Source organism: Solanum stenotomum, chromosome 1, assembly GCF_019186545.1.
Source record: "Solanum stenotomum isolate F172 chromosome 1, ASM1918654v1, whole genome shotgun sequence".
NCBI classification, from domain to species: Eukaryota; Viridiplantae; Streptophyta; class Magnoliopsida; order Solanales; family Solanaceae; genus Solanum; species Solanum stenotomum.
Genome location: NC_064282.1, coordinates 26,290,791 through 26,317,890, shown reverse-complemented (window position 1 = coordinate 26,317,890; position 27,100 = coordinate 26,290,791). Strand labels below are relative to the sequence as shown.

The window sequence follows — 27,100 nt, the reverse complement described above, 5'->3', positions numbered from 1 at the left end:
CTTGTGGAAAGTAGACTTTACAGATCTGACAGTTCAATAACAACACTAAGGAAGTTTTTTTCTTGGTTTTCCATTCGGTGTCCGAAGCTCACATTGAAGCTCCAACTAAATTTGAATCGCGCACTATAGGACCCATTCGGAGGTAGCGCTCCAAACAAGATATAGAAAGTTAAGTCAATTAAAAAGTAGCTTGAGCCTGCCCATGATGATGTAACAAGTGTAACTTTCTTGGAGAACAAGTTATTGTAAGATGAGAATTAAATTTGTTAGCCATTCATTGATGATCCAATACATCTTTGTTTTGAAGTATGTATTAATATTGCGATAGTTCAGTGTATTAAGTTTTTATTAGGTAAAGGAAAGATCAAATTATTTTACCTATATTATACTCAATTTTATCATGTATTTTATAAAAGATTATTTTCACCGTTTAAATTCATTGATTATATTTGTGAAATAAATATTTAAAACATTGACAAAGATATTCTCAGTGTATTCGCAAACTGGTTAGTATTCTCTTATTATTATATTATATTATATATATTCTAATAGTTTGAGACTGAAGCAGGCACCTCTATATCGACGTACTTGTTTCATCAAGGATATTGTGGAAATAATTTTTTTTATTCTACTTTAATTTAATTAGTGTACAATTTTTTTGAAACTATGAGACTCACTTTAGCTATTTCTTTTAGTTTTAAATTTATATTCTTTAGTTATAGTTTTATTACTTTGAATGTTGGTAATATTTGTGTAAATTTTATAACTACTTTGCGTAAAAAGTCATTTGTCGATGAAGAAAAGTACTTTAATTATGGACATCCCAATGACTAGGGGTGTCAAAAGAATATGAAAAATCGACCAAACCAACCGAAGCGAACCGATTTATGCTATTTTTTCAATAAAACCATGGACTTTTATTTAAGTGTATAACCGTCCTGAACAATTGGGATGGTCTTTTTAATTTAAGAAAAAAATCAAAAAATTCCCGAACCGAATCTAATAACCTTACATGTAAATATATTTTATATATTAACAATATGTTAAATTTAATATATAAATATATTTTATAACATTTTTCAAATATAAATATAACTTAGGTCCTAGGTCTCTGATGACTAGACGACTTTGGGTCTTTGCTCTTTAATTAGCCTTTACTTAATTGAGTTTAAAATTAAAAGATACTGTGATAGATACTCTATCAAACAATACAACAAAACCTATCCAAACACTCCTATTAAATATTTAAGGGATAAGGGTCTGAAAAATACTCCAACTTTGGTCGGATTTGCTGTTGCGATACTAAACTTTCATGAGGGCCTATTACCTCCCTAGACTATTTAATACCGTATTTTAAACATATATATTTGCCCACGTGGACATAAAAAATAATGCAAAGTTATAAATAATAATGTGTCCACGTGGGCACATATATACCTTTAAAATACGGTATTAAATAGTCTAAGGAGGTAATAGGTCCTTATGAAAGTTCAGTATCGCAACAGCAAATCCGACCAAAGTTGGGGTATTTTTCAGACCGTTATCCCAATATTTAATATCAAACAATACGACAACAAGGTTTTACATTCTTGTCTTTTTGGTGAAAAATCAAAGTGTTTCTTCAAGAACATATTTGTCAAAGAAATATATTAATAGTAGTATATTTTGAGGTGATATTTTAAAAGTGAAAAAAACCAAAAAAATTAACCGAACCGTACCGATACCGACTATAAACCGATATGATTGGGATGGTTTTAAAAAGACTAATTTTGGTTATATATTATAAAATATCTGAAAAATTGGGATGGTATAATTGTTAAAACATAACCGACCGAACCGTACCATTGACACCCCTACCAATGACCTCTTCACATTAGATTTGCGAGAAAAGATAATTTACCACCACACAAATATATCTTATAATTTATTTTAGAGCAAAATTTTAAATCATTTAATCAATATCACTTAAAATTTATCAATATTAATAATATTTATCATATATTTTTTTTTACACTTTATAAAATTGATTTAATATCGTTTTTTAGGCCACGTCGATTAAAATACAAAGCTAGTGGTTCAAAGTCAAGAGAGATTTATCGTTAATGTCTCTTAATGCATTTACCCAATTTGACATAAAAACAATTAACTTAATTGGGTACTGTTTTAGGTTATTTCTATGATAAATTGAGCATAATTTGACTAATTAATTATGTGATTATTAGTGAAGATCACTTAGATATGGTCATAATGTGCAAAACAGGCAAATGAGCTGGTCTTCTGGCTTGCAAGACTGGACTATACAAGAAGTCTAGCTTATGTGTCAAATTAAAGTCTTATAATTAATGAGTCACTTTTTAGTATATCATAAACAAATTATATTACGTATTTAAATACATGCAAAAAAATAAAAATAAAAATAGAGATTCAAAAGTTGTTTTTTATTTATGTCCTACGAAAGAAATAACTAAAAAATTTATATTTGTCAAGGGAGCATGTAATGGTTGAAATACTACAATTTAAAATCATAGTGTCACGAGTTCGAATTTCAGTTAAAAAAAATTGTTATGGTTACGTACATATATAGACGTGGGGAGATGGTTATGCTAAAAAAAGGCTTAGAAGATAAGTGAATTATTCTACTTGATGGCTGCAGTTTCCATTTGTTTATGTGTCCATAATATATATACATATTACTTGTCGTCTAATAAACAAATGATTTATTTTTGTTTGGGTCATTAAAATTGGTTGCTTGTCCAGCTTTAACAACATCCAATAATTAGAATTTTTCAAAGATAAGCAAGAAATAAGCATGATCTGGATATTACTATGTAACTCAATCATTCATCAATTGTGTGGATGTATTGTTGTTTATCCATTGAATAGTCTCCTAATTAATTAAAAGAAATATGATAGTAGTTAGTAGTCATTGTGTTGACAGTAGTAGTTGACGGTGATAGTAATTGGTGTTGGCGGCTAATAGTTGTGGTGGATAAAAGTGATAGGTGGTAGTGGTGAATGACAACGGTGATGATGATGATTGTCGGTAATTATTAGTGATGATTGTGATAATAGTGGTTAATGGTAGTGAGATACAAATACTAACGAAATTCATCATATTTGTATTAAGAAGTTGTGTAATATCATTTGTTCCATCATTTACACAAACATTACATTTATTTGAATGTTAATTATTATTTTCAATAATTTTAATATATATATGTTTGATGTGATACACTCGTTCAATATATGTACACCAAATTAGTTAGATAAAAGTGCAAAAGCCAATATAAAACACCAATTTACTCATACAACCCAAAGTGATCAAGCCATGAAGATACTAATATTTGGAATACAAAAGACGATACACAATATTTGTTTGAAATTCTTAAAAGATAAGATTGGGTAAATATTTAGAAGATGTTTTCATCTCTTCTAATTGCTTGTACTTATTTAAAAGATATGCATTCGTAAAATATATGCATTCTAAGTTTTTCATTTTTTGATTAAATAAGGAGTTAAGGATAAAAAAAAACACATTTAAATTATCCTTATTTTTTAGTCTCTTCTAATATGGACGAAATTGAATTCTTTCAAAGCTTTTAGATCACTATGTCATGACCCGCCACTTAATCATACCAATTATTTATAAAATTGTTCATATGGAAGCATAAGTATGCTAGCCTTAGTGTGAATATTCTTGGAAAAACTCTAAAATAACTTGAAAGAATTTTTGAAAGACTTTAGAAATGAGTGTTTATTAGTAAACATGTAGGGACTTGCATATCAATTATTATTTGCATCTTAGCCCTTATGTGTGTAGTATAAATAGAGGGACATTTATCTGTAATACAACCAAGCAAGGATCAACCAAATCTTCCAAGTCTTTGAGTAAAAGTCTTATTTGAGCTCACGGTCGTCTTAATCACTAGGCCACTAAAGCCATCGTTTGGGCCCCCAAAAATATGGGGGCCCCAATTTAAAAATAAAAATAAATACTTATACATATTATTTAATAAAAAAATTATGTTTATTTTAAAATTTTAAAAAAAAAACATGTAAGAAGTATATAAAAAAAAATAACCGTTAGTTTTCCCACTTTTGTAAGGGAATGAAACATTTTTTGAAAATAATTTCCTTAAGTGGGAAACTGTGTTTCCTTATTCATCTCCTAAAAAATTGACCTTATATTATTATTTACCTTACACTAATCTTTTTTGTTCTCTATTTTCTTATTTTTTATTCTCAATATTGAACTCTCTCTTACAAAGTTTTTTGATTTACGGTTGCTTACAAATTAAGAAAGAACAAAATTTGCTTTAAAGTGTCTTCTTCAAAATCTCAAGCAGTGCAACAAGCAATCATTATATTGAAGGAACGCAATACTATTTTGATATTGTTATATCAACTTATCAATTTCATGAGCCAGGTTTTATTATTCCAACTTTATTTTATAATTTTTCTTGAATTAATTTTGTTATTGTTTATATTCTTAGTTAATAAGTATATATATATTCTTGTTTTAGTTATTATTAAGAGAAATAATACAAGTAGAAGATAATGATTTAATGGAAATACTCAATCAAATAAAAAGACTTGATTCTTTTCCTAATGCATATATTGCATATAGAATAATGTTAACAATTCCTATAACTATTGCCTCGGCTGAAAGAAGTTTTTCGAACTAAAATTAATAAATCTTATCTAAGATCAACAATGTGAGATTGAATCATTAGCTATATTATCAATTGAAAACGAATTAATAAAACAATTCGATTATAAAACAATAATTAATGACTTCACATCTAAAAAGGCTAGAAAAATAGATTTTAAATAAAGATATACATGATTAATTTTTTTTGAATTTTTTTTTTAAAAACAAATATTAAGGCCCATCTTTAAGGTTTGGCTTTAGGCCCCCAATCTTGTTGAGTCGGTCCTGTAATGAGCTTGTAAGATTGTGAAAGATTCGTGAGCGAATTGTCAAGTGCCACACGGTGTGCTTAGTAGAAGTCTAAGATCGTGACAACTAGGTCTTGATGGAGACCATCCTCACTTTTACCAAAGTTGTTGGTCGACGGTCAAAGACTCAATTAATAATTATTTTTTGAAGATAATATGTCATATGGTCACTCAATTGTGGATATTTTCCTCAAAAATCATTCGATTTTGATTATTAACTCAAAAATTACTAAACTTACAAAGTCACTCAATCTATTTAATTGATTTTCTTAATTAAATTTTTCTGACATAAATTTTTTATTTCCAACCAAAAGTTTTTTTAAAAAAAATTCCTTTTAAATCATTTAATAATTCACCCACTTGATTTGATTCGCTAAAAATATGATATTGACCATTTTATTTTACCTTATTCCCCTAAATAAAATTTTAAAAAAATAGGATAAAAGGAAATCACATAAGAAGTTCATGTTGTTGTTGATCATCAACCTTAGCGGTTCCAGAAAAAATCTTGTAAGGATTTATGTAGTTTTGATGATTGACAAAGAAAGATGAAACACGTCAGTTAATATGGTCCAAAGATACACTATCACGAGCAGTTGAATTCATGATAACTTTTAAAATGAATAAAGACAAGAGTACAGAAATTAACAAATGGATAATGCTAATTTCGTGAAAAAACTCAAGGAAACAAACAAGTGATAAATTGAAGAGAAATAATCAATGAGTTTGATTTGAAGAAGGAGTCTAAAGAGGCAAGGAGATTGAATTGAAGATGGAGTCTCACTTGAAGTAGAATTCTTCAAGTGACTGTTGAATTGAAGAGTTGGAGTTCGACTACCACACAAAAGAATCAATAAATTTGATATGAAGGAGTCTAAAGAAGCAAATAGCTTGAATTAAAGGAGTCTCACTTGAAGTAGAACTTTTAAGTCAAGAGAGTTCGAGTCAATGTGGAGTTTGAAGTGTAACTCTTTAAAAAATTGTGCTTAATTAGAGGTGAAATCATACAGAATACTTGTGCACTTACATAGCAAAAAGAACAATTGAAAAATTGACTTTGCAAGTGCTACCAGCGAATCGAAGGAACACGTTAAAAAACATGTTCCTATTACAGAGTTTATGTATTATGAGTTCTTTTTTGTGATTGAGTCTTGATGTAATCTTAGTTCAGTGAGTTATAAACTGAATTAAGAGTGTTGTCTTCAAGTTAGGTTAACTCGAAGAGTTGGGAACACATATCTTGGGAGGTTTGTGTTAAAATTAGGAATTAGAGTTAGTTCCTAGGATTGTAAGAATTGTAATCTGAATTCATAACTTGAAGTTTAGGATTCAAAGTTAGTTCCTAGGATTGCAAGAGTTGTAATCTAAATCTATAACTTGAAGTTTAGGAATTAGAATTTGTTCCTTAGGTTACAGAATTTGTAATCTTAAACTGTTGAGGCTCATTGATTTAGTGAAGTTGGAGTTAAATCATGTAGGAGTACATGTCGTGATTTTCTACACCTTTTGAGCCGGGTTTTTTTTCACATAAAAATATTATTTTCTACTTATTGTTCTTACCGCTTTGTTGAAATAGATTACGCAACCTGTTTCACACTTGAGCGAAAAGTTAAATTAGTAAATTACTAGGTCGTGCAGACTATCAATCTCCATCATCAAAACCTCAACAAACACCCTTTTGTAAATTTTATTATTTTTTGTAATAATCAGACTAAAAAGGTTCATGTCAAACAGTTCAAGAAAGAATCCTATATCAAGATTCAGGAACTAGTAAATTCTTATACTCATAATTTTATCCACTGAACCCTTAAACTTATCAAAACACAATATTTTAAATATTTTTTCTCATTGGATGTGTATGTGTATAATACACTCATTTTATATGTGTAATTCCACGTCAGTTTTAGTAACCTATAAGATATTCACTGCTTTTTTTAAAAATAAAATACTTTGCACATTCCATAAATGTTAAATAATATGTTCATCATATTTGCTCTCAAATTGAGTGTCAAATTCATGTTAAATAGATGAATTTCTTGTCAATTTAACTTGAATTTCACACTACAAGTTCAAAAACACAAAACCAACAAATTTTCGTGACAATTTTAAATTATTTTCAAAAATTCACAAAACTCGTTTATTGTTCCTCAAACTTCCTCAAGCTTATCAATGAATTTTTTCAATGTTTCAATACCTAATATCACTCTTTACACTATTACATACAAGATTAAAAAATATTCACGAAATTAAAATTATGGAAATCAAAATATGGCAGAGCGTACAAATAGCCAGAAATGATATTTATTTTACAGCAAAAAGGAGAATTTTGAAAAAGCATTTTTACGGGTAGGGATAAAAGATTGGGGGGGGGGGGGGGGGGGGGGGGGGGGGGGGGGGGGGGTTGAAGGTTGGGAAGAAGATAGCTTTTTCCTTTTCTGTTTCCTTTTTTAAAGCTTTTTCAAATTTTTTTTAAAATTAAATATTTTTTAATGTAAATATTCTGAATTTGTTTGCTTTAGAACACGTCTAGTGACGTTCACTCAGCAATATTAATGCCACATATGTTCGATAAATGGTCAAAAAGGTTTTAAAATATTGTGTTTTAGTGAGTTCAAGGGTTCAGTTGGTAAAATCGTCAGTATTATGATTCAACTTACAAATGGAGTCAAGTACAAGAGTCTCACAAGTCATTCTGCCTAAAATAAAGGACTAGTTTCAAATACATACAATAAAGTAATTAGTTTACAACAAATATAGTCATGTTTTATTTACATAAAAAAAATAGCCAAAAATCATAGGAAATATACACCGAGTATACAATATAGCTTGTCAAAAGTCATAAAAAATATACACTGACTATACAATATAGTTTACTTATACATTAAATACTGACTGTACATTATGATACACTAAATTTTTTTTTTAATATAGCTTAACTATACATGAAGTATACATTGATTAAATATGAAGTATTCAATAACGATTTAATCTTGATCAACTCAAAATCGTCTCTAAATAGTTCCAAATTTAGATACAAAATCCTCTTGATTTTGTGAGTCTTTTGATATATGAAGCGAATTCACAATTTTGGTACGTTGAATTTGAAAAAGAAAATGAAGAGAACGACGACGACGACAAAGGGGGAGGAGGAGGAGAAAGAAAAGGAGAAGGAGAAAGAGAAGGAGAAGGAGAAGGAGAAGGAGAAGGAGGGGAGCAGGAGGAGGAGGAGAAATAAAAAGCTACTTTTTATAATTTTTATTTTTGACTTAAAAACTACTTTTTTAAGTCAATCCAAACGACTTTTAAGTCTTATTTTTTTTTTTATAAATATTGGTGCTTATTCCACTCATTGAGGTTACCATGTATTCTTTACACGTTTTTCATTGTTGACGACAATGACATTAGGACAAGGAGGTAAAATCAGATTTGCGACCAACACTTCTTTCTTTTCTCTATAATGCTTGCCGCATCAGGTATGTCTTTTATAACGTCTCCTTGATAGATTATTGTATTAACTTCATGATGTCCATAACGTTTAAGCTTACCAGACTTTCAATTAGATGTGTCCGGATCAAATCGTAATGATGGTTTCCTGCAGACACACTACTTTCAATTAAATTTTCTCTCATTTACCTTCTTGATTGATAAATAGTGAGGCCTAGGACTTCCTTTCTTAGATCTGTTGAATTTACTTTGTCTTCACGAATTAGATTTGAACAAATATTTGTGGGTGACTTTAGTTTTAATCAATCGTGTGTGCAGTTTCCAATTTATTACTCAGGCAGAGTGAAATGACTACGCTCTTCTATCACCTTTCCTTTCGGTGATATATATTTTGCATTAGCACTTATGAAGTAGACACTATTTATTAAGCTTAAGTGATTAGACGATTTCTGTTGTAATTTGAGTTCATAAATGTTTTAATAAAAAAAATGTACATCTAAGTCGATTACATTGATTCGTTTAGGTAGGGGTGTACATGACTGAGTTGGTTCGAGTTTTTCAAATATCAAATCAAACCTTTTGTGTCAAATTTTTAAATTTATAAACCAAATCAAACTAATAAAACTCGAATTTTTTCGGGGTTTTCAACCTCGGATTTTTTTGGGTTGGTTCAGATTTTTTAAATACCAAATCAAACCATTTGTATCGAATTTTTAAATTTTTAAATCAAACCAAACTAATAAACCTCGGATCGAGTTTTGAATTTTTCTAGTAAAGTATTCATTCAAACATATAATTAACTTGAGCTCCAAATATTTCTTTAGTCCAACCAAAATACAACTATCTAAGGTGTTTCTTAAGAAATAACACAAAATATGAGATGAGTGATGACACTAAAATATTCAATAAAAAATAATAATGAAATCGTATAAAAAAATATTGCTAATTGATAAGTCATAATGAAAATGATCATAATTTAGAAGTACTAAATCATAGTAAAATAAGTCTAATAAGTATTAGTTACGTGATTAAATATTTAAGGAAAATTAAAATTAGGTTGTCATTTTAAATGTCTAAACCAAAAACTAAAGAATAAATATTCAAAATTATTGTCATTCTTAGAGCATGTTTGGCATTGATGTTGGGAAGTCAAAGTTATTACTTTTTTTTTAAAAAAATGAAGCGTTTGCCAAATCTTTAAAACTACTTTTAAATGGAAGCAGAAGCAGTTTTTCTACTGTTAGAAAGAAACTAAAAAAATCTGCCTCTTAAAAAAAGTAGAAGCAGAAGTAAAAAAAATATATTTTCTTGAAGACTAAAATATCTCTTTCATTTATACGTATTTACCAATATATCCCTTATTGATTAATTAAATATCTAATAAGTTTGATTAAGTTTCTTTCAAGAATTTAATTTTTTATTTTTATATAATAAATTTTTATTTTATTTTACGTTTATATATTATTATTTATATTTTATATTTATATATTATCTTACATATTATTTTACAGAATTAGAAATAAAGGTAACAACAATCATTTGCAAGAATAAGAAAAAAAAGAAAATTTATGTAGAATGGTTTTTAAGAAAACAATATTATTTTTCGTATGTAGTGATTTAACCTGTGGAATGACTTTTAAATTTATTTTTCTTGATATTTTTAATTATATTTAAATCATCATATTAATATTATATTAATATTTAATTTATTTATTAATCTATGCATAATATTGATTGAAGTTTGAATATGTACATATTAATTTAATTAAAACTTTTGTAATAGAAATTCAAAATAGTTTCTCTCTATAAAATAATCTTAATATTAAAAGAACATTGATACTTTCACTTTTTCGTAATTTGACTCTCAATAATATTTTTTAGAAAAAAGTAGTCAAACACAATTTGCTTATCAAAAGTATTTTCCAAATTAATTAGCCAGATACAAATTGTTTTTTTTTTTTCAAAACCATTTTCTAAAAAACTATTTTAAAAAGTGTTTCTAAAAATAAACAGTGTTCAACAGCAATGTCAAACAGGCTCTTAGTGTTGAATTAATTTATTTTGTTAACATTAGTATTGGTTTGATTTTGAATTGATCTTTATTAGAGTTACTAATATCTATGGATTAAAACTTTTATTGGACCATTCAAAATTCCAAGTTTAAAAAAACTTGTAAATATATGTTCAAAGATTAAAGGTAAAAAGGACAAATATACCCCTCGAACTTTCAAAAATGGTATATAAATACCCTCTGTTATACTTTGAGTTTATATATACCCTTACCGTCATATTTTTGGATCAAGTATATCCTTACACTAAACGGAGAGACACGTGACGACATCTTAAAGATTTACCCTATTTTATTTTGTTTTATCTTTCACCTACAAAACTAAAAACACACTCAACTATCTATTTAGCTAACCCGAATTAAAAATCCCGACCCTATCTAAAATATCTGTAAAATGCATTTCTGAAGCAAATCCCTCAATCCCGTCATCATCTCTTTTCCTATTCTCAATAATCAAGAAAAGTCATTCCCTAGAGAAACCCATTACACTATCTATCAAATTTGTTTCCAAATTTACACTATTTAAGTTGAAAATATAAAACCTTTACACATATACATGTTACAAAAAACTCTTTATCAATCAATCACCACATATCAAAATTAAAACCTCAATACTACAACACATAAGAAAATTTCAACAAGATTTAGAGCTCAAACCAGTTGTCACACTAAGAAATCCATTACACAACTGGAAAAAAAGGTAAAGAGGGAAATGACCAGAAGCCATTGAAAAGCTCTCTGAAACACTCATCCCTTTTCCCTTTCTTACAAATTTCACAAACTCTTCCACTTCATCATACGCATATTATTGCTACTGAACTACAAAAGTCACGATAGGATGGAAGCCCTAAAATATGATGTTCACCAAATAGAGATAGAGGTGTACGTCTTGGATGTTTTAGGTGGGTTTGATTTTGTCGTCCCCACTCTCGAATTGTTTGTGTGCGTGCTTACAATGTGTATTTGTAGAAGTAGAGAATGAGTGTGTAATGAATTGAACAAGCACTCGAGCAAGTGGATCTGAAGTTGGAAACAAGAAGAAATGAGAATTTTTTTGTTTGGAAGAAGAAGAGGAAATTGAAGTTTAGTATTGATTAGATGATAGAAGTTTTTCATACGAATTTCGCTGCTGTGACTAGCGGCAGAGGTGCCATAGGATTGATCGAGAATTTGAGAGATTTTGATTTGGGTATATTATTTGTGAGTGGGTGGGTATTGAATATTTGGGTGGGTTCTTTATTTTTGGGTTAAATTTAATAAAATATCGGGTAGAGGCATAGGATGACGCCACGTGTCCGTCCGTTAGTGTGAAGGATACAAGTGCATCACTTTTTGGATGACAGGGGATCTAAAGTCTCAATTGTATAAAGAAGGGTATTCGTATACCATTTTTGAAAGTTCAAGGTATATCTGTCCTTTTCTCAAGATAAAAATTATGAAAACGTATAAGTAATATTAGGAAATTACACCAAAGTAAATATTTTTATTTATAAAATAAAATTTTAAATTATATATACATATAATGTTGGGTTGATTTGATCTCGAGTTGACTTTTTTTAGTTAAAACCAAACCAATACAAATATAGTTGGTTTTTTTCAATACCAAACCATTAGTCTTTTTTTTTATTCGACTCTGTTTGCGATTTGGTTCGATTTTGTACACCCTTACGTTTAGGGGTGCTAAATATAATAATAATGTGCTTTAATAATATTCGATGAAGGAATAATTGATAACAATTATTATCATCATAGTTTCTTTTCTTTTTCTTAAATATTGCTAAAGGTGGAGGGAGAGACAAATTTAAAAATCTTATTCATAGAATATTAATAAAATTACGGAAAAGTGAAATGAGATGGGTTTTTTTTTTTGAAAAACTATAGAAACTAGGGACAAAGGATAAATATGCCCATGAACTATCGTAAATGGTATCTAAATACCCTCCGTTATACTTTTAGAACTCTGATGTCCCTATCGTCTAATTTTTGGAGCGTGTATACCCTTTGGACTAACGGAGGGAGACGTGTCACGATCTTAACAACCTATTCAAAATTTATTTAATTTTTATTTTTAATTAAAAAATCGACCCGAATAATTAAAAACTCATCCAAATAATTTAAGACTCGCACCAAAATTATAACCAAAACCCCAATAGACCATCTTCCCAATTCTTTTCCTTTCTAACAGAGAATCCATTAGAGATTTTCTTTGTATTTTAGTTAAATCTTATATTGCATACTTCAACTTAAGATTATTCTCATCAACACAACTTTTAGTAAGATTCACTAAATTTTTTTAAAACAGAACAAAGGACAGAAACACAGTTGGAAACTCATTCAATGTATGGGTAGAACTTTAGGGGATTTTCAGTTGATGAAATTGAATTTGTTTTTTTCTAGTGTTGAGGGCAATTTTTCGTCGTTGTTCTTCTTGATTTCCCATGAATCCTTTTGTGGTACATTTTGGAATGTATGAACATTCTCACGCCACATATTAGCTATGGGTTACGGAGAATTTTCTTGACCTCCATTGTTGAAGGTCTATAAACTAGAGGTATGTTTGTTCCTTATCCTCCCATATTTTTCTTGTCAGATTTATGACTGATTTTACTTTATATTTCTCATTGTACTATGATTGTTGAATGTATTGTTGATTTTTTATTTTCACAAATCTATTTTTTTTTTGTTTTCAGCCCTATAATTTTCATTTTTCAAAGTTTCAGCCATCTAAAAAAGTTATTGAGTTTTGCGACTATAAATCCATCCCAAGGTCGCTGGTTTGGTTCGGAGCTGTTGGAGCAACGGTGAGGGAGAGATGGGTGAGTGGTGATAAGGTTTCATAGAGAATGAAGGGTCACTACCTCACTGATTTCGCTAGAGCGAGGGAGGTTGGGTTCGATAGTAGTTAGAGGTGGTTTTGTATGTGGAGCTTTGCCGGAGAAAATGAAGTTGTTGCAGTGGTGTTGTGTAACTGTTCTTGGGGTGTTTGTTGTTGGAACTAGAGAAAGAAAGGGAAAATGAGATTTATTTGGGTGTGGGTCTTAAGTTATTTGGGTGGGTTTTAATTATCCGGGTCGATTGTTTAATTAGAAATAAAAATTAGATAAATTTTAGATAGGTTGTTAAGATCGTGACACGTGTCCCTCTGTTAATCCAAAGGACATACACGCTCCAAAAATTAGACGGTAGGGACATCAGAGTTCTAAAAATATAACGAAAGGTATTTAGATACCATTTACGATAATTCGGGGATATATTTATCCCTTTTTCCTATAAACTATCCATTTAAGCCTAATTAATTACTCGTATATGTTCATGCTAAAACTAATTATCCTAGATAATTATTCACTAGTAAATCATTATCTATGTGCCTTCTTCCTATAACGAAGCTTGAAAATAAATGGTTGCCAACAATTATAGAAAAGAATTATTATTTTCATTTAGCAAAGTTATCTTCTTGATGGTAAGTAATTATATATTTATTGAGAAAAGACATAAAGTGACACCTGAACTTATCTCGAATTTTCAAAAAGACACCTTAACTATGCGGGAGTTCTATTACCCCACTAAACAATCTTGAAATGCTATTATTACATCATTTTTTGTCCATCTTACACTCTCTCAAAGGAAGTGAGGAACCTAAAATGACTAATGTAATTTTATTTTTACAAGTACTTTATTATAAAATATATTTTCTTATTATTTTAACCTTTTTTTCCTTATTATTTTTTTCTCTTTCTTTCTTCAAAAATTCATTGTCATCTCCATTGAAGCTTCTCACTTTCCATGTCACCATTTTTACCACAACTTCTTCACCTTCCTTTTTTATTATTATTAGTTTTACTCTCTTTAATTTTAAACTTTATCTAAATATTTTCTTACATTTTGAACAATTTGATAAACCCATTAGATTTCAAGATGATTAGGAGGTATCATATAGTTTTTTTTAATCCGATTTCAATCAAGTTCTTTCATTTCGGGGAATTCATTAATTCTTTTAAAACTATCATTTATAATTTTAAAGTTATACGAAAAGGAGTAATTGACGATACCTTCAAAATTTTAAATTTTCTTAGAAAAATAATTAGTTTTGTTATCAATAATTTAATAAAATCTAGAAAATACTATGATTTTTTTAAAAAATAAAAAAATCACTAAATAAAGAATTTGATTGGAGAAGAAGAAGAAAAAGAAAAGAAAAAAAAGGAGAGGGATTCAACTTGATGTGGAGGGTGGGAGGTGAAGAAAAATAAATAAAATGGAGGGATGAATCAGCTTGAAAGGGGGGGGAGGAGGATGAAAGATGAAATGAAATTTAAGATGAAATCAAAATTAAAATAAGTAAAAAATTAAGAGAGAAAGCTTAAAATGATTTTTTAAAAAATATTTTTAATGAAATTAACATGTGTCATGTAGTGATGAGTGTGTGAACACACTTGCTTTTTAAAATGTGGGGCTGATTGAAAAATGATATAATAATATCAGTTCATAATTGTTTAGCGAGGTAATAAGACGATTGCAAAGTTAAAGTATCTTTTTTGAAAATTCAGGACAACTTCAACGGTGACTTTATGTTTTTTCTCTATATTTATTATATAAACATAAATGACTTTCCTATTTAGTACTAAGCTATCTTCTTGGTTGCCGACAATTATACAACATTGAGGACTTTCCCATTTGGTATTAAGTTATCTTCTTGTTTCTTTTTAGTATTTTTTAAATTCTTTTTATTTGTCAAAGATTAAAATAAAATATAAAAAAAAATATTAGCTAATTATTTTAAACTAATCTATATATATACAAAAAAACTAAATAATTTGGCTATAGCAAAAAAATAATTAAGCAAAATACTAACGTCACTAGCTTATTTGTCAAAATTTAAATTAATAGAAAGATATATTTTATTTTTAAAAAAAACTACAAATGTAAACTAAATTTTTATCTAAAATGTGACTATATCTTTTTTTATTTTTTTCACAAGAATTTTTTAATAATAATAAAAATTAAAGTATAAAAATTATGTTTAATTATTCGTAGCTTTTTTCTTTTGAAAGAATGAACAAGTCCTTTATTATATCTTGTTAGCATATGATATATACTGTGGATAGCATAAATAATTAAGGAGTGTGCTAGTTTCAAGAACTCTCATTTGAGGCATCTTTTCTTTGTTTTATGTGCATCTTTTTTTTTAAGATTGAATTTGTCCTCTATAATACACTGTAAATATGTGAAATATATGGTGTTGATATGACTGGAAAATATTTTATTAGAGGAATTGATCAATCCTTTATGATATTTTTTTTAATATATCATATATAACATGTGAATTTATAGATGACTGAACAACATTTTTCTCGAAGGAATAAAGTAATTTTTTTATGATACTTTTTCAGTAAATGATATATACCATATATGTATCATAAATGATTGAGTTATTTTTTCCTCTATGATATATCATATGATCAGTCATTAGTAATATCTTTTCAGTATATGATATATACCTTGTGGTATTATAGAGGATTGAACTATGATATTTTTAAAAGGAATGAGTCAATCATTTATGTTACTATATGACATATATTATGTGGGTATCATAGAAGACTTAGGAGTACTTATCTTTAAGGAATGAATTTGTCCTCAATGATATTATGCCGATGTGTAATATATATCATGTGAGCATTACAAAAGGCTAAGTTGTGTTTGAATGAATCTGTCAATAATATCCTGTCAATATATGATATATACTACATTGGTATCATAGAGGATTGCATGTTTTTCTTGAAGGAATGAACTGTCAATCATCTATGCTATCCTTTTAATAAATGGTATTTATCATATGAGTAACATCAAGAAATAATGAAAGTTCTTCTAAGGAATAAATTGATATTTTATGAAACCATGCAATATATGATATATACCATATATAAAAATCATATGTTACAACATTACACAATAACTGCTAGTGATTTAGTATACTATATTGACAATCATAATTCCTTACCGCGAATAATTTTAGATAATAAACACCTCAAAATAAAATAAAAAAAGTCAGTAGAGCTAAAGCAAATAATGATCAATTATTGTAGATAACAAAAATGTTGACCTTATTTTAGCTCCTCTAAACAAACCGATCCCTTTCCTAATATAAAGAAATAAGTAATTTATTACGTCGACCTACAAATTCACAAAAAAAAAACAGATCAACTTGAGAAGCTCATAGTCGAGATAAGTTTGTCAAATGGAACACTTTTTTTTTTTTTTTGGTTTTTCCACTTCGTGTCCGGAGGCCAGATTAGAACTTTGATTAAATTCGAATTGCGCACTGCAAGATTTATTCGGGAATGATGCTCCAAACAAATTTTGCTCTATATTCAAGGTTTGAACCCGAAATCTCTGTTTAAGGGGGAAACAGTCTCACCACAACACCATGTTGGTGAGAAGCTTTTTCTTCATTGTGTGAACATGGAGTAATCCATACTATTATTATATTAGTATATCAATTTAATAAATTATTATTTTTTATTAAAAAATTAAATAGTTGTATGACATATTAGCAGTAGTTTTTTTTATTATAAATATATGCATAAATTGTAGAAAGTCTCTGTTTGATTTCTTTTCACCTCACACCGTTTCCCCTCTTTCCCATATCGGCAAAACCCTAATCCTCCATCTTCGTAAACCTCTTCTTCTCCATTTTTTCTCCAATTCCACCCATTTTTACCGACCCATTAAGCCAAGGGGTCGATCCGTTTCTTCAATTCCATCAATTTTCACCGATTAGATTTAAATTTTTTCCTCAATTCTCACTCATTTTTTTTGCCGACCTATTAGCTTAAAAGATCTTCTTTTCTTTCAATTCTACGAAAAAAAATCCAATCTTTCACCATATGGGTACCTTCAGGGTTCCATCGGAACCTTCAAAACCCCAAAATTCATCATCTTCTCAACCCACAACAACCACATCGACCTCTCGGATCGATACGATTAATGGGTCCCATGAATTTAAGGTTGATGGTTACGCCTTATCTAAAGGTATGGGAATTGGGAAATATGTAACTTCCGAGATTTTTACGGTGGGTGGTCACTCTTGGGCTGTTTACTTTTATCCCGATGGAAAAAGCTCGGAGGATAATGGTACATATGTTTCTCTTTTCATCGCCCTTGCTAGTGATGCTACCGATGTTAGAGCTTTGTTTGAGCTGTCTCTTATGGATCAGAGCGGTAATGAGAGGCATAAGGTTCATACCCACTTTGGTAGGGTGCTGGAGACGGGTCCCTACACACTCAAATACCGGGGTAGCATGTGGTAATTTTTTTGCACATTTGTATCTCTTATTAATCATGTAGTTCAGTTGTTTTTTGTTTTTGTTGATATTGCTTTGGTATATAGTTACATTAGATTCATGTTTCGGGAAGTAAGTTGAATGTTAAATGATGATTCGTTAGTGCCGGAACAAAGTGGGTCCATGAAAATAGAATGGATATAGAGGATGCTGAAGCTCTAAGTACTTGAGATTTTGAGGCATATTTGAGTTATTCATTAATATGGATTGTGTCTAGTCCTCAAGCTGTTTGATCTGGATCATATTTTTGTATTCTACTGGATTACATCATGAGCTGTGTTGGTATGTTTACATTTTTGAATTATGTGAATTGAGTGCGAAGGTGCATAAGTTGAAGTTGAATGTTGAGGATAAGTTGTTTGTAAAATATGGAAGGTTTGAATTTTATATCACTGTGGAGAATCATAAGCTTCCTTTTGTTTTACATAGATTTTTGGTGCAAAGGGGATCTTCTATTTTGTTTTTGTAGTTGGATGAATCTTTTGGTGTTAAGAGGTAAACCTTACTCTGGCACACAAATATGAACTTGGTGCGATGTCGTTTTGGGTTTCCCACCTGATTTCTGGTGCCCACTTTATGGGCCGTCTAATCTGGAGTCGCGTGATGAAGTCATATTTAGTGCGATATTTATGAAATTTCTTCGATTATCATTAAGTTAGTCTACTTCTTGCTTTAACATGCAATGACTTTAGTTCTTTATAGTTTCAAGCTATCCTTTTTATTTTGTTGAGATTTTACCCTCACTCTGCCCAAGCTTCCTATAACCAAATGAGCCCATGTTTTAAGATCTTACCCTATTTAGCCCCATCATATCATATATCATATATATATATATATAAAAGAACCCTAGGCCCGCCTACATGACGCCACCACAAACCTAGATTCCCTTTTAATTTATTTATTTCGAAAACTAGCCTTCCCCTTTAATGAAAAGTTGTGACTTTTTTAGAAAGGTGGTGACATTTCTGAAGGGTTGCAACTTTTCCAAATAGTTGTGACCTTTCCAATAAGGCACAATAAACATTTGTTCACACTACTCTTTGTTGTCTATAAATAGAAGGATTTCCCCTCATTTTTAAACAATGAAAATTTTGAACTACTTCTTCTTCTTCTGCGCAATTAAATATTTGGGTACTTTGCTCCTATTGAGTGGTTGACTGACACTATTGTGTTTGTATCAATACACTGGTGAATAGATTGTTTTATCCTGAGAGGATCTATTCCTTTAAACCTCGGGTACTAGGGAGGAATAATTTCCTATTCCTGAAGGGGACACTGTGCTTTCAGTGGACTCAATTTTTTCCTTTCTATTTCATTCTATTGTTACAGATCCTGGTATGTATTTTTACCGTCATTAATTTATCCTTATGTTATTAAGGATAAATGATAAGTTATAATTTTAATTTTCCTTTACAATATTAATGTTCATTACTACATAATCTTGTATGTAAGATAATATAGTATTTTAGTTTTAATGACAGATAGGTTTTAAGTATTATTTTATAAATTCCATGATATTAAGTTCCCGCGCGAGGTGCGGGTAATTTTACTACTTTTGTATATAATTTGAAATATTTAGAGGAAAAACAGTAACTCCTTAATTTGTATAATGGTTTCCATTTTTTGGTGCTTAGAAACTGATTGAGAGTGATATTCATGGTTATCATTACAAATTCGAACATTGTTGGGTGCATTAAGTGAAAAATAAGCAACTCAATTTTTGGGGTTTTTGATAGTCAATTAAAGTGAAAAATAAGCAATGCAATTCAAACATCTATGCAGTATAAATTTTTGCTCCTTCTCTTCCTTCCAAAGATACTCACCTTTTCCAGTGAAACATGCTGCCTCGGGTATATCCATAATTAAGGCCACCTTCTCATATGGCTTCCTAAACTGGACCTCCTAGCTTCTGTGGCTGCAATATGAGGACCAGCCTCAAAATCATATTGTCCTCTAGTCAACCTTAATGTGTTTTTGGCCTCTTATGAAAAAAGTAAAATGCGTGTCACTCATAGGATTATGCATTCTGTTTGGATTACTATTCATTGAAAGTGGTCCTTACTGCATGCGCCTGTATATAACTTATTGCAACATGGATATTTCATCTGATAGAAGAAAAATGGATCAACTACATCTTAGCTTTTATTTCAAAGGTTTTCCTTGGTTGAGGGATGCCCATCCACATGAATTCATTGAGGTCTTAAGACATGTTTGAGGGATAGTGCTCAGCATTTGCTTCATTGTGACGAGTGATTGGGTGGTGGTGGAAAAGATCCTACACTTCGACCATGGTTGGGATCGAGTTACCAAGAGGGAAAGTGAGAAAACCAACTATTGGTTTCTGGGGCGGAGTTTTTTTTGGGTGGTGATGGTTGTGATATAAAATAACACATTTGCTACACAATACTGAAAGTAATGTGTGAAAGAAGTATTTAGGGAACTTCTTTTATTAGCTTACTGTCATTTTAGGTAATCTTTTTGGGGGGATTTAGATCTTATAGTACATGTACTCTTGTATTTCTTTTTCCATCAGTGTATATGTTAACCTTTTCCAGTTTCATGGTTGCCTTTGCAGGGGCTATAAACGCTTTTTCAGGAGAACATTACTAGAAGCATCAGACTATCTTAAAGATGATTGTCTCTTGATCCAATGTACTGTTGGTGTTGTCAGATCATACAATGAAACACCGAAGACTTTCTCCCTGTCTGTGCCACCGTCAGACATTGGGCTTCATTTTGGGATGCTCCTAGAGAGTGGAGAGGGAGCTGATATAAAGTTTGAAGTTGAAGGTGAAGTCTTTGCTGCACACAAGTTGGTTCTTGCTGCCCGCTCCCCTGTGCTTCGGGCACAACTCTTTGGTCCATTGAAGGAAGAGAACGTACAAAGTATTAGAGTCGAAGAAATACAGGCTCCAGTATTCAAGGTTTGAGATCTTCTCTTTCTTTCGCATGACTGTTGACCCTTCTGTTGTATTATTCTTTATGAAGGGAATATTATGCCCATTATTGCTCTATGTTATTCCAAGTGTTGTGTGTTCAAATCTAAAAACTAGAAAATGCTGGTAAATACACATGACATGGCCATACAACTAATAGCTATTATGGTCTTCTTTTTCCTTTTTTTTTGGTTTACGATTGTCTTTTGTGCTGATAGATTCACATGTACTTAATTGTTTTCCCTTCCATTCCTGAGTGTTATTTGTTGCTATCTACAATATGTAGGGTTATATTTTTTATCAGCAGAATTTTTGGAGATTGCATTTTCACAACCTTTTAATCTCCTACCTCAGTGAAACTATGTATTAGCATTTGATTTGTGTTGTATGTTACTCCTTCTATCTCATTTTGTGTGACACTTCCATTTTTAGTCTGCCTGAAATAGAAGACACTTTTCTATATTAGAAACTTTTAATTTTTATCTTTACATTTTACCCTTTGTCCATGAAACGTTTCCAGTTATGATTTAGACCTCAAGTTTCAGATGTCTTTTTCCTGTCTTGAACTCCTTGTTACTGTTTAAGTGACATTATTCTTTCTATTCCGTTCTAAAATCACTTCTGAACGTGAAAACAATTAACTTAAACACTTTCCATTTTGCACTTGATGAGAAACTTCTAGTACCACACAAATGCTCATGTCTAAGACCACAAGTTTCAAAAGTCTTCATTTCTTTCATCAACTTTGTGCTGATTTAAACTGTCACATAAATTGGAACTGAGGGAGTACCTTCACATTAAATGGGATGGAGGGAATAATATTTGGTGCTGAAACTTGGATTTTGTCTTAACAATAGTTAGGCATCAGAAAAATATATCTACAAGGCATTAAAGTCGTTTGTATACTGCTATTCCCAATGGAAAAAGCTATCAACAGTGGGTATATGGTCTTTGCCATGCATTATTCTGAGGCCATAATAGTTTTTGTTAAGGTTGAATTCTTCAGCATTAAGGGTATGCTGGCTACCTCCAAAAAGGGATAATTGCAGATTTCCTATCAAATCTATAATCTGATCTATATCATCTATGCAAAGCTGTTTACACCAAAAAAGTAGAGATACTATACAATTCCATTTAACTTTGTAGATGGAATTGGATCTATCTTCAAAACATCTTCCAGACTGACCACCATACACATGATGTTATTAGCTTCCACCATTCTGAGGTTATAATTGTTATTGGATGTTAGATCTGAGCCAGTCTACTACTCCTTAAGAAGTACTGGTGAAGGTTTTTGTACCCCTGCAGTTAACTTTAGCAAGGCCCCTCAGGGAGGATTTTACCATCATAACTCTTGGAATTGTTTGGGAAGTTGCACAAGTCAAAGGACAAAATGATGATGTTGTATCAGCCTATCAGGCTAACTAAAAGTCATATTGTACGTGCAGGATGGAATCATGCTAGCTACCTAATTTGTTGCAGTTGATTGGTTGTGCTTCATGGATATGTTGGTTTAGGGGAGGAAATAAGTTGGAATCCTACGACTATTAGTAGTCTTATAGTCTTGTTTACTAAGATAAGTTGGAATCCTACAGCTATTAGTAGTCTTATAGACATTATAGTCTTGTTTATGTTCAATCGGATTTAATAAAACTACGAGGAGTCTTATAGACATTATAGTCTTGTTTATGTTCAATCGGATTTAATACAACTATGAGGAGTCTAATAGACGTTATAGTCTTGTTTTTGATCAATCAGGTTTACTTAATGCAAGTCGGGTTGAATTTTCTGAAATTAGTACTAGTATATTGTTACCCATAAGTAGTCGGAAACAGAAAGCACAAGAAGCGCTAACCTCTGCGGGTTTAAATGCAAAGCAAACTTAAAAATATGGCCTTTAAACAAAGCTAAAGAAGAAGTAATAACAAATACATGTAATGCAAGGAAAAGGAAATACAAGCACAACAATAACTATTAGGACTAAAGAATTGAAATCCGTTTAATTAAGCGAAATCAATGAAGTAAAATCATCAAGTTAGGAACAGTTTAAATTTCTGATTTAGGTGAGATGTTGTAATCTTATAGTTTTGAGCTAGTCTTCTAATACTAAAATTTGGACTGTACTCTTAATCACTAATATTCGTTCATATATAGTTTCTCAACAATTAACATATCATTTTGCCAACTACATCTATTATCTAGTACTGCCGATACGTGCCTTGGAACCTTAATGCTGGCGTTGTCAAAGGTGAAAAGCTCTAAAGAGTGTTCCAGGTCAATTGGCCCCCTAGCGCAATTGAAGTGGGCTTTAGTAAAAAAAGGTGCGATGAAGGAAAAAACGAAGTAAAAATATGTCATTCAAGAAAAATATAAAAACCTCATAATATTTTCTTTTACGACTAATTAATACACTTATTTGCCGATTATATTTGTTGTTTAGTACTGCTAGGTTCAAGTTAGAACTCATGGGCAGTGAGGCGCATATGTGCCTTGCCTACACGCAAATTAAGCAAGCCAAATCACCCCCCCCCCCCAAAACCCCCCTGGAGCTTCAAGGCTTAAGCCTGCCGCCTTAAATGAGCCTTTGACAACACTGCTTAGAGACTACCAAAATGCCAATAAGTGAGACGAAGCACACAACCTGGTTTTATTGCACTTCAAGTCTTTTAAGCGTGCATCAAGTGAGTCCGAGCCCTAGACACCACTACTACTGTTAGCTTCATTTAGGCTGAAAGAACCGGAGTTCGACTCTTATATTTTTTTTTCTGTTCTTACGAAATTCCATGTAAAGCAGGTAGTGGCCCAGCCCCTTAAAATCAGTAAATAGCGAAACAATGTGTGAGAGAGAGAGAGACGGGGGCAGCTCAAACACACTAGTGGCCTACAGCTAGAATTGAACGGAGGCCTTGAACTTTTTCTAGACCAGTCTATTCTTCTAGCTCTTTAAGATGCAAAGTCATCAATAACCTTTCTATAATCGATTTCTTCTTATAGTTCTTTTTCAATTGATAATATGGCCAATCCATTTAATCTTTCTTGAGACGGTACTCCAGAATGATATATGTCAAACTTCTTCTAATTGTTCTTTCCTCTTATGTGAGAAGTTTATTTTTCTAAGAATAGTACTCTATTTTTTTTGTAAAGAAAACTTACAAGCTATTATTGCTATAAAAAAAAATGGGCCCCTTCAGTTTTGTGGGCGAAGGCACTAGCCTTTTTCTCAAGGCTTTAGAGCCGGCTCTGGAGAGAGAGAAGTTCCCTTTTGTTGTTTCATCCTAGAAGCAGAAAGGTTAGGACCATAAATTGTCAGAGCTGGTGGGGAACATCATGTTATTTATTATATGGGATTCTCAAACTCAATTTTGAGCATACATATTAAGAGACCCGCTCTCGAGTGGCTCAAGTTCTCTTCATTGCTCACAGACCAAAAAATATTATTTTTTAGGATTAATATCATCTGAGACCCCGGGGGTGGGGGGTGGGGCTTACTTCAGTGGGCCAAATGAGTTCAAGTGTTTCAATTATACACATTTGAGCTCAAGACTGGTTTGATCTTATTGGTATTTGAAGCGAGCTTGGCTTGCTATACTGGAGTGGAGCTCAAACACCTATGATATCGCTGGACTGTTAAGTTGTTTCTCCTGTTATATTTCCTAGTGATTTCTACGTTGGCTTGCAATATGATTTCTGTCTGTTTTTCCTCTTGAGAGTCCATCAGGCTTATTACTTCTCTCTTTTCATGCTTTGCTATGCTTTACTTTGTACTGTTTCCTCATTTTACTAGCATTCAGATCTCTCTGCAGATTTTGTCATCAAATAGCTCTCACACTCTATTACACTTGATATTTCCCAAGTTTGAAGATAGTGAACTTGGCATCTGTGATTTTTAATTTTAAAAAGCATCTTGGCATCTGATAGAACTTATCTTTTTGTTTTTGTTCTCTTTTCAGGCGTTGCTCCACTTCATCTATTGGGATGCCCTCCCTGATTTACAAGAGCTTGTGGGTCTCGATACAAAATGGGCAGTTGCTTTAATGGCTCAGCATCTGCTTGCTGCAGCTGACCAGTATGGTCTTGAGAGATTGAGAGCACTTTGTGAGGCTAAACTTTGCGAGGATGTTACAATCAACACTGTTGCTACAACTTTAGCCTTGGCAGATCAGCATCACTGTGTCCAACTGAAATCTGTGTGTCTTAAGTTCATCGCGTTGCCTGAAAATTTGAAAGGTGAAGTACTGGACGCCTATTAATTGGAGAACTTTTCTTTCATCAGTTATATTATTGAGCCACCATTTATTCACAGTGAGAAGTCCTTTGTCAACTAAGCCACCAAGCAAAGCATTCCCAATATTTTCCTCTACTGGAGATTGTACTCATCTATTGGTGAACTTTTGCTTGATAGTATCTCTTGGTCTTCAAAGTGTAGTTCCATTTTAGGTTGCAGCATTGGCGTTTTTCATTTTTTCTGCAACTGGACGTGTCATCTCTTTGCACTTCAGTGTTATGTCCTGTTAAATAATCTTTGACTGGTTTTCAATTTGTTTAAGCTTTGATGCAACCAGATGAGCTCAATGTGGCCTGTTAAATGAATCTGTTTCTTTTTCTTTTTTTTTTTGTTTTATCAGCTGTGATGCAATCGGAGGGATTTGATCACTTGAGGGAGAGTTGTCCTTCTGTCATCACGGAATTGCTGAAGTATGTTGCTGGGATGAATGAACATGCAATCATTTCTTATGTACATGGTGGGCACATTCTGGATGGCACTGATGTGAATGGAAGAAGAGTGAAGCAAAGGATATATTGAGTGCAAGCCACATATTTGATGCTGCGTAGCAATTTATAATGAAATTGCTATTATTCTTTAGCAGTCTCAATTGGTAAAGTAAATTGATTGTATTGCTAGTTCTATTTCCAAGGTGCATATAGTCCAGAAATGCTATCGGATTGTCGGTCTCTCATATTGTTCTGTTTCTGAGTAAATGATCTTTAACCTTAGAGGGTGGATGAGGAGGTGCCTACAATATGTGTAGTAGGTGCTCAACCAATTCTCTATTTAGGACAACGTCTCAACAGTCATGCTTGGTTGGTCCAAACACCTGTTGATTCTGCTATAGTGTGATTTCTTTCTTTCCCTTTGTATACTGAAGATTTTAATCTTGTCAAGTTAAAGCCTATTCGGCTGACTGGTCCGATTTTTTGTGTCATGTCCTGGTTTTCATGTATGATTGATGATGATTTCTGGTTTCCATTTTGTTCACATACCCATGGCAAACAGGCGGATCGAAAATGAGTCAGGAGGAGATGGATGAAATATCCGACTTATACCATATTTGGAATGGATAAACCCAATGAATATTATGCACATTATCCGTATTATTTGTTGCTTTTTATTTATTAGGTAAAGAAATAAGTGGTCAGGTTACTAAGATTATTTTTCTTATTCTTTTTATCCTGTTAAAGTGTGTTTGGTATGTAATTTCATGTTTTCCTAGAAAATATTTTGCTGGAAAATGAATGGTTCTGAGTCAAGATTGAGAAATCAAAATTTGAGTTTGAGTCATGGTCGGATCTCAGCTCAGGTCTAGACCTATTTCGGGTGGTGAGGTTTAAGAAGAAAAAATGTATAACCTACATAAATTACATTCTATCTCTATTTTTTTTCAATTTACAAAAATCCCTCAAAATCAATGTTATCTGTATACATAGCAAACAAGTTTGATACACTAAATCTGATACGTTAAAACAAATTTAGTTACACTTTTAAAGGAAAGAGAATATGAGATCCCCAAATTACGTAATCTAAGTTGATTTCAGTTTCTCCCAAATCTTAAAAAAGATTCAATCAAATTAAAATTTAAATTTTCTTCTTTCAGTTCTCTTTCAAATCCACCCATGATCCACCTTCAATTCAAAATTCAAATTTCTTCGCTCAATTCTATTCCAAATCGTCTAGCTTCATACAACTCAAATTTTCTTCTTTCAATTCTTACCTAAATTGTAATAGATTAAAAAAGTCGAAAACAATAGATGATACGTGATAAATACATTCAAGAATCTGAGAAAATAAGCTGAGTTATGAACGATACATAAGTGATGAATTTCAAATTTCTTCTTCCAATTCGTTGAAGATCCTTTAAATTTTGATTCAAAATTATCAAAAAAAAATATTGAGAAGATACATCATAAATATTTTGATTTTCCTGAGACAATGAAGAATCTGAAGAGAAAAAAGATCTGACATCAAGAATATGGAAAAAATATGAGCCTCCATTTGCAATGTATAAAATAGATAAGAGTTTTAATTTCATAGTAAATTAGATCTGACAATCGGAGGTATGAAATTACATATATTG

The 27,100-nt window shown here is 31.2% G+C and overlaps 2 protein-coding genes across 3 annotated transcripts in view; one reads left to right on the top strand and one right to left on the bottom strand.

The window, feature by feature from the left end:
* The window catches only part of LOC125869798 (glutamine synthetase, chloroplastic), a 115,060-nt gene that overhangs the window by 46,898 nt on the left and 41,062 nt on the right, over window positions 1–27,100 (bottom strand). The window lies entirely within an intron of this gene.
* LOC125869903 (BTB/POZ and MATH domain-containing protein 2) lies at window positions 17,048–25,951 on the top strand. Its single transcript, XM_049550305.1, has 4 exons — window positions 17,048–17,774; window positions 20,387–20,735; window positions 24,698–24,974; window positions 25,373–25,951. The coding sequence occupies exons 1-4, from the start codon at window positions 17,356–17,358 to the stop codon at window positions 25,549–25,551; spliced, it is 1,224 nt and encodes a 407-aa protein (XP_049406262.1). The 5' UTR covers window positions 17,048–17,355; the 3' UTR covers window positions 25,552–25,951.